The following is a 9,239-nucleotide window of genomic DNA, read 5'->3' as shown; positions in this document are numbered from 1 at the left end:
AGAGAGAGACAGAGAGAAAGGTCTTCCTTTTCGCTGTTGGTTCACCCTCCAGTGGTCGCTGCAGCCAGCACATCTTGCTGATCCGAAGCCAGGAGCCAGGTGCTTCTCCTGGTCTCCCATGCGGGTGCAGGGCCCAAGCACTTGGGCCATCCTCCACTGCACTCCCGGGCCATAGCAGAGAGCTGGCCTGGAAGAGGGGCAACCGGGATAGAATCCGGCGCCCCAACCGGGACTAGAACCCGGTGTGCTGGCGCCGCAAGGCAGAGGATTAGCCTGTTAAGCCACAGCGCAGGCCAAATAGTAGGACTTTCTTATACATTCTAGACAGATAAGTCACTTAACCAACATGCAGTTTACAAATATTTTCTCCTTTTTAAAAATATTATTTTGATGCCTATGTTTTTTGTTTTTATTTTTGATTGATTGGCTTTCTTAATTTGAGAATGAGAGAGAGAGAGAGAGAGAGAGAGAGAGAGAGCGAGCTTGCTCCCATCCACTGCATCACTTCTCAAATGCCTGCAGCAGCCCCAGGCTAGAACCAAAGCTGAGAGCTAGGAACTCAGTCTGGATCTCCAGATCATCATCATCATCATCATCATCATCACTGCTGCCTCCAGGGGCTGAATCAGCAGGAAGCTGGAGACAGGAGCAGAGCTGTGATATAGGATATAAGTGTCTTTATTGACATCTTAACTGCTAGACCAAATGCACACTCTTCCAAAGCTTTTTTTTTTTCCTTTTCTGTGAATAGCCTTTTCATTATATTGATGGTGCCTTTTGAAGTACAAACATTTTAATAAATTCCAATTTATATATTTTTCTTTGGTTACTTGGCCTTTAGAAATTATTGCCTAATGCAAATTCATAGAAAATTGACCTGAATGTTTCTTCTAAAAGTTTTATAGCTTTAGCTCTTATATTTAGGTCTTTGGTCCACTTTGAGTTGATTTCTGTATATGTTGTGAGGTAGGGGTTCAACTTTATTCTTTTGCATGTAGATTTTCAGTTGCTCAGGCTTTTTTCTTAACCTTTAATTTTCCATGGAAGAGACTATTTCTTTACTAAACTCTTGCCCACCTCAAGGATTAAATAAAAGACATAGCAGATTTAAGAACCTTGACATACAGAAATAAAACAGCACCCCCTCAAAACCTCAGCTAGAAATATCTTAGCTGACAAAGTTCATGATATTTCCTTTGTATATCACACTTCCACTTGCAGATTTAATTCTAATTTGACTGTCTCTTAACACTTGCATAAAGACTTGCACAAAGATCTCAAGTTGATTCTAATAACTCAGCTTTTCATTTTCACAATCTAATCACCGAAACATAAAGACATAAATGGACACTTACTAATAAGCTTCATTTACACAAAGGAAAGAAGCAACAAGCCTTCTTCTTTTTTTTTTTTTAACATGGAAAAACTGCTATTTATTTAAAAGAAAACTTTTCAATACAATACAGAAATGGCAATATAATAAAGAAGTGGCAATAACTGGTACATACATTAGTTCAAAGTATTTTCACTAAGCACCAACTAGCATCATTCTCAAATCTTTTCATGAGGAGCACCTTTATTACTAAAGACTAATACTTTAAGTTTTTAATCAAGAAGTTTAAAGCTGCCAATCGGAGTTCCTAATTAGCTTTGAGATGACCAGGTTAACCTTCTTAGAGTGTAAGCAAAAATGACTTGTAAAAACTTTGTTTATAACTGAAGGGATTCACTGGCTTCAGTTGGGTATCAGGGCCAAGGGCTAAACATCACACACACCAGAAAACTAAGTAGTGAGTATCATGTGTCAATGATAAATCATACATGGGACTAATACCTAACTCCAACAGGTCTTCAAGGATTGACCCACAGACACTGATTCAATCCCTAACCTCCCAGGGTGAACCAGGCAAGGGCAAGGGAAGAGGTCAAAGTCCTGCGCCCTGGGCTGCAGGAAAGGGCCCCAAGGCCAGGTGGGAAACATCAGTGAGCATTCAAGGCCAAGGAGAACAAAACAGCCAAGACTCAGCCACACAAGTATCAACTGCCCAGAAGACAGCGCAGTACATGTTTTGTGAGGAGGGACACAGCCACTAAGAGATTATATACATCAGGGAAAGAAAAAGCCCATTCAACAAGAGGGGAAAATGTCTCCCTAGCACAGAGGCTCCACAGCTCTTTGGGGAGGCTCAGAGGCTGAGGATCACCCTGGGCCCAGCCCTCAGTCCAAAATCCCATCCCCTTAAAATTAAATTCACAAGCTAAAAGCTTTCTAGAAACTGTCTTTGCTCCAAAAAAGTAAAACACGAACACAGCAAACAAAACTCAAAGACTATCAGAGTAAGCTTTAACCCCTGCTACTTCCCCTGCAAGAACAGGATCCGCCATTATCTCCACTGATTGGATTGACTTCTGCAGAACCTGTCAAAACCCAGCATCTCATTGCTCCTGCTACATCCTCTCCCAATGAAAGTAAGCACCACACTAAACACAAGCACACCCCAAATAAAAGCCAGAGTGAACTTAAGGACCCCTGGAATATTACAACCCTAACCTAGGGTATTTAATCCTCTTCTGACCTATTTACAAAATACCAACTTCTGTAACACTCTGGAAGCATTGCAGACTTGGCTGCATTAGATTCCTCTTCTTGAGGTAGTTCAAAGTCTGAACACAATTTAGATATGTTTCTAAATTGCCAGAGGAGAAATTATCCTAAAAGGCCTAAGCAAAATCCCTTTCCCCTGATTCTCAGACTACAGTAATTCTTTTTCTCAGATCACATAAACTAACCTAACAAATGTAAAGAGGATGAAAAGTCATACAAAAAATAAAAAAAAAAAAATCATCGTAAGAGTCTGCAGTGTCATCACACTGTCTCAACTTTGCACAAGACAAAAAGAAAAGAACTTTCTTAAGCTACAGCCTTTTTATAAAGTATGCAAGAAATTAACAATTTATAAAAATAGGGGGAAGTTTTAATTGGGAGCATAAAACTAGAATCATTTCATTCTCTGGCAAAGAGTGCTTCCCAACGCCAAGTCCAAAGGTGGACCGAGAGGCAGAACTGTCTGTCCAAGGCTGCCTCAGGTCTGCTTCAGAGGGGAAGGGATATTAGCAGACGCCTGCTCCAGGTAGGCCAGCGAGCCCTGGGGGATCTCAGCTGGCTTTTTGTGCTGCACGTTGATGTCCTCCAGCACCTGCTGCCAGTGCCTCAGCTTGGTCAAGTGCTTCTGCACCAGCGCATCCTTCCGCTGCAGTTCATTCCTCAGTTCTGAGACATCCTCTTTGATAACTTGCTCTGGCTTCTGAACAGACAACTGCAATCTTTTTTGCAGGAAAAAACATTCTGTTTGTCTTGCAATATCTAAAAACTTCTGGATACACTGATCAACACCAGTTCGAATTTCTTCCTGATCGGTGCCATTGACATAGTCCTGACTCACCAAGGAAGCAAAACAAGCCTCGAATGATGATTCCAATTCGTCCACCAAGGTACTGTTAGAACTTCTCGGAGCTCCTGGCGCTGCCTGAAGAAGCGATGCCTGGCCCGGGAGTCCAGACCCTGGTGGCGGGGGCCCTGGTGGCTGCCCGGAGAACATGCCGCCCAGCGGAGTCGCCATGTTTGGAATGGCGCCGCAACAAGCCTTCTTCAATCTCAAAAATCTTAAAGTGAAGGGAGGGAACTTTGGAGTGTTTCTGTTAAGTTCTGTTTGTAACGATGGCTCAACTGAATAAAAGTGAGGCGATTTGTTAAAAGTGAAAGATCGGCTTTTTTGGAAACCTGCTTTTAAGTACAAATAGATTGATGAAATGGAGATGACTTCTTTCTCTGGAACATCATCTAGTAGTAAAAATTCTTCAGTTTTGGTAGAATCTGAGTTCTTAGCACTCTGTGAGTCATTGGGTTCCCATATTTAAAATATTTATTATTGCAAATCAAAGGTATGATGAAGGGGGGTATCAGTCACAAGCAGTTTACTCGCCATGGTAGCCCTGAGCTTTACTTGAAGACTAATTTTAATCACCTTTAGACCCTAATGACTCTGTAGCTTAAGTCCTTGTTTTCTCCCAGTGTTAGATCTAAATTTTAATTATTGATATGAGCATGTCTAGTTTAATAATTTATGGCAAATCTAGTCATTTCTTCCTGTTAAGAAAGATTAACTTATCTGCACTAGGAAATGGAATTTTATGGATCTTTACAAAAAGTTTTATGAAACTTGATGCTGTAATTATTTTGGTTTTTCAAAGGGAAAAAAAAAAAAACACTGGGGTTCAAAAATGGTAGCAGGACTTCCTTGAGATGCCACAAGGTGGCCACTAGATGATGCAAAAACGCAACCAAAAGATGGACAGAGAATAAAATCAGGTAACAAGGGTTTTTAAAGTAAAGTTTTGTAAAGTGTGGGTGGGATTTTTGTTTTATTTTTAATTTAAAGTCAATTGTATTTTACACATTCAATTTCTAAAAACATTTTTGTAATTATTTTTAGTAAGGTTTTTCTTAAGATTTCATATACTGGTTTCTACAATTTATATTTGAAATTTCTCAGTGCTGTTTAAAGAGTTAGGGGAAAGCATTGATTTATTTAAAACCATAATGTTTTTAGAACTGAAGCTTCGAGGTCCTTTTCCTTACATTGTTGATCTACCCGTTTTATTAGAATATCTTGTTTGGACTGTTTCTTTTCGGCTTCACATTTGGATGAGAAAAATCATTTGTTTAAGTTATTCTAATTAACAGTGCCAAACAAACTATATTCTTTTAAAAAATAAATGTCTTTGAACAATGAAAAAAAATCTTAAATTAATCTAAGAATATGATTTGAGGATAGAGAAAGTAGATGTTTTTCTAACACATAAAACCTTGATTTGTAGTGTACTTTATAGCCTTATAGGAAGCACTGGATCCTATTAAAATATTACCTGCAGTCACATTGGTCCCATACAAATTTAATTACTAGTGTTCATTACTAAATTTATTTCAGTGAAATTCTTAAAAATATAGAATTAATTTTATTTTCTAATCATTTCACTGATAAGTCACACAAGAATAGCAACATGTATAAGACCCTTTGTGGTAATTGTATTTGCATGTACCATGCAAATTCATTTTTATGAAAACACTAAAAGTAGCAAAGCCAGTATTATAATTCTCATTTTCTAGAAAGGAAAAATAACTAATTGATTTTTTTTAAGATTTATTTATTTATTTGAAAGGCAGAGTGACAGACACAGAGGGAGTGGCACTGAGAGTCTTCCATCTACTGGTTCACTCCCCAGATAGCCACAACAGCCAGGGCTGGGCCAGGCTGAAGCCAGGAGCCAGGAGCTTCCTCCAGGTCTCTGATGTGGGAGGTAAGGGCCCAAACACCTGAGCCATCTTCTGCTGCTTTTCCTAGTCCACTAGCAGGGAGCTGGATCAGAAGTGGGGCAGCCAGGCCTTGAACCTTGTCACCAGCAGCAGCTCTACCTGCTATGCCACAATGCCATCCCCAGCTATTTTTATTATGAAATATTTTTGACATGCTAGACAGTAGTGAGAATAATTAAAGTATATACTAAATCTTTTAGTCACCTTTATCATCTCATCATTTTCTCCTACTTCTTTAAGACTTAAGAAAATGAAAGGCTATAGATACAGCTGGGATCTTGTTATTCTTTTCTTAATTCCATTCCTTTTTCTTCTTTCCCCAGCAATCATTTGACATCTTATTATTCTTCAGTGAACTTTCATCACTTTTATGACATTTTCAGTACATAGGTACCAGAGTACCCCTCTTCATGGAGGGGCAAACAGTTAGCCCAGTGGTTAGAATGTCTATTAAGATGCCCCCATTCCATTTCAGAGTGCCTGTGTTCAATTCCCAGCCTTGGCTCCTGACTCCAGCTTCCTGTTAATGCAGACCCTGGGAGGCACTGGTGAGGGCTCAAGTGATTGGCTTCCTGCCTCCCACACGGGAAGCCTGGGTTGTGTTCCCCGTCCCTGGCCATTGCAGGCATTGGGGAGTACACAGAGGAATCTCATATCTCTCTCTCTCTCTCTCTCTCTCTCTCTCTCTCTCCCGACCTCTCAATTTTTTTTTAAATTTATGTAAAACAGAACTTAAAAATAAGTTTATTTTGGTACATAAATTTTGGAAGCCATGCATATGAGTTGTCTTCTGAAAGTTCATGGAAAAAGCAAATTGGGAAAAACTTTTAATTCTATTTTTCCATAAGTCCTTGTACATATTCTTATGTGCATTTTTAAACAATATATACTATTGTATTGTCTGTTTTGAACTTTTACACCATACTTGAAGTTTAATTCTATAATCGACTTTTCAGGTCAACATTATCATTTTGAGATTCATTAATGTTAATATGTGTTTTTCTATTTCACATCTAACTACCATAAATTCTGTTGGGTGAATATAACATAATGCATTTATCTATGTTCCTCTTGATATACATGTAGGTTACTTCAAGTTGCCAGTTTTATACAAATGATGCAATAGCATTTTTGAACACTCACATGGCTCTAGAGCAGTTGGGTAAAATTCCCTCTCTCGTGTATAAACTTCAAAGTTGGAAAATCTAAGTCAAAAGATCTGTAACCTTTCAACATTACTGCCATGCAAAGTTTTTTGTACTAATTTACTCCCACAGTTGTGCCACTTCCCCCTTCACAAAACTTAATTTTGTGAAGTTTTATGTTGTTTTGTATCTCCCATGCAGTTAGTAAGTTGAATTTTACTGATTACCAGGGAAATTGTATCTCCTTTAATTCATTCGTGTACTGGTTGCCTTTATCTGTTCACTTAGGCTACATCAAACTATCACAAGCTGAGTGCCTTATAAATGACAGAAGTAATTACTCATGGTTCTGGAGGCTGGTATATCCAAGATCAAGGTGCTGGCAGGTTTGGTATCTGGTGGGGGTCCCTCCCCCCAGCATCACAGATTACACCTTTTCATTGTGTCCTTTTGTAGTGGAAGAGGCCAGGGCTGTCTCCTGGGCCTCTATTGTAAGGTCACTAATCCTATTTATAAGGATTATGTCTTCATTACCTAATCTCCCACAAAGCCCCACTTCTGAGGCCTATACTGTGGCTCAGTGGGGTAAGCCGCCACCCACAACATCGGCATCCTGTTTGAGAGCCAGTTTAAGTACCAGCTGCCCCACTTCCAATCCAAAACCCTGCTAATGCACCTGGGAAAGCAGCAGAAGATGGTCCAAGTGCTTGACTCCATGCATCCACATGGGAGCCCTGGATAGTGTTCTTGGCTCCTAGCTTCAAACTGGCCCAGCCCCTGCTGTTGCAGCCATTTGGGGAGTTAAATAGCAGATGGAAGATCTTCCTCTCTCTGTCTCTCTCTGTGTGTCTGTAACCCTGCATTTCAAATAAATAAATAAATCTTTAGGCCGGCGCCGCGGCTCACTAGGCTAATCCTCCACCTTGCGGCGCCGGCATACCGGGTTCTAGTCCCGGTCGGGGCACCGATCCTGTCCCGGTTGCCCCTCTTCCAGGCCAGCTCTCTGCTGTGGCTAGGGAGTGCAGTGGAGGATGGCCCAAGTCCTTGGGTCCTGCACCCCATGGGAGACCAGGAGAAGCACCTGGCTCCTGCCATCGGAACAGCGCGGTGCGCCGGCCGCAGTGCGCTACCGCTGCAGCCATTGGAGGGTGAACCAACGGCAAAAGGAAGACCTTTCTCTCTTTCTCTCTCTCTCACTGTCCACTCTGCCTGTCAAAAAAAAAAAATAAATAAAAAAAAAAATAAATCTTTAAAAAAAAAAAAAAGCTCCTCACTTCCTATTACCATCACCTTAAGAGTTTCAACCTATGGATTTTGGAGGGCCACGCGTATTCAGACTCACTGGTTAAATCCACTTTCTACTATAGGAATAACTTTTTATATCATTTTTTTTGCTTTTTTTAAAAGTTGTGTTTTTCCTTTTGGTTGGTTAGAATTATTTATATAGTCTTGATTTTATCCTTCATTGAATACATTAACCAGGAATATTTTTCCCCATCTGTTGGTTGCCTTTTTACTTTGTAATATCCCTGATTGTCCGGAAGGTTTTCTTTTCTTTTTTTTTTTTTAAGGGCTGTCAACAATCAGCCCCTAACGTCATGGTGCAATTTTTTTTTTTTTTAAAGATTTATTTATGCCAGCGCCATGGCTCACTTGGCTAATCCTCCATCTGCGGCGCTGGCACCCTGGGTTCTAGTCCCGGTTGGGGCGCCGGATTCTGTCCCGGTTGCTCCTACTCCAGTCCAGCTCTCTGCTGTGGCCTGGGAAGGCCCAAGTGCTTGGGCTATGCACCTGCATGGGAGGCAAGGAGGAAGCACCTGGCTCCTGGTTTCAGATCAGTGCAGCGCTGGCCCTAGTGGCCATTTGGGGGACGAACCAACGGAAGGAAGACCTTTCTCTCTGTCTCTGTCTCTCTCAATGTCTAACTTTGCCTGTCAAAAAAAAAAAAAAAAAGATTAATTTATTTATTTGAAAGTCAGTGTTACACAGTGAGAGAAGGAGAAGCAGAGAAAGAGAGGTCTTCCATCCTCTGGTTCACTCCCCAATTGGCCGTAATGGCCAGAGTTATGCTGATCCGAAGCCAAGAGCCAGGAGCTTCTTCCGGGTCTCCCATGTGGGTGCAGGAGCCCAAGGGATTGGGCCATCTTATATTGCTTTCCCAGGCCATAGCAGAGAGCTGGATAGGAAGAGGAGCAGCCGGAACTTGAACCAGTGCCCATATGGGATGCCAGTATTGCAGGCTGGGGCTTTAACCCCAGATTGCCCCTAGGCAACCAATACTTTTTAATCCTATTTAGTTGTTAGTTTTTATTTTTAATGAGAAATTACTTTTATTACATTTCTTATTTTTTTCACTGACATACAACAAAGGTATTTATTTCGCATATTGATCTAAATTCAGGAACTGTATTTTCTAGTTTTTGTGTGGATTGTACCCTGTTTACTGTCTAGATAAACACAATGTCTAAACACAGGAATTGCTATGTTTTCCTCCTAATTCTTAAACCTTTTGTTGCTGTTTGGCTTCGAAGCTCAAACACTCAGGTCCTGTGGAGTTCCCTGACTGAGGAAAGCGTGGGCAAGCGCAGATGGTGCTGGACCTGCACCACTCCATTCTTGGGTAGGTTGGAAACTCTTGTCAGAGAGGAGCAGCGCTCTCCCTCTAGGAAGCCCAGGGGTAGAACACCAGGACCTAGGTTGCCTGTGACTGGAAAGAGGCA

The 9,239-nt window shown here is 41.0% G+C and overlaps 1 protein-coding gene across 1 annotated transcript; it reads right to left on the bottom strand.

The window, feature by feature from the left end:
• Window positions 1–1,415: 1,415 nt before the first annotated feature.
• Window positions 1,416–3,620, bottom strand: LOC133757128 (mediator of RNA polymerase II transcription subunit 28-like). Its single transcript, XM_062187739.1, has one exon. The coding sequence runs from the start codon at window positions 3,618–3,620 to the stop codon at window positions 3,084–3,086; it is 537 nt and encodes a 178-aa protein (XP_062043723.1). The 3' UTR covers window positions 1,416–3,083.
• Between the last annotated feature and the right edge of the window lie 5,619 nt (window positions 3,621–9,239).

The sequence above is a fragment of the Lepus europaeus genome, chromosome 3, assembly GCF_033115175.1.
Source record: "Lepus europaeus isolate LE1 chromosome 3, mLepTim1.pri, whole genome shotgun sequence".
In the NCBI taxonomy this organism is placed as follows: domain Eukaryota; kingdom Metazoa; phylum Chordata; class Mammalia; order Lagomorpha; family Leporidae; genus Lepus; species Lepus europaeus.
Note: the sequence above shows the minus strand (reverse complement) of the source record. Positions and strands in the feature narration are given on the sequence as shown.

Excerpts from the sequence above, each read along its gene's own strand:
- LOC133757128 (XM_062187739.1), bottom strand. The coding sequence starts at position 3,620 with ATGGCGACTCCGCTGGGCGGCATGTTCTCCGGGCAGCCACCAGGGCCC.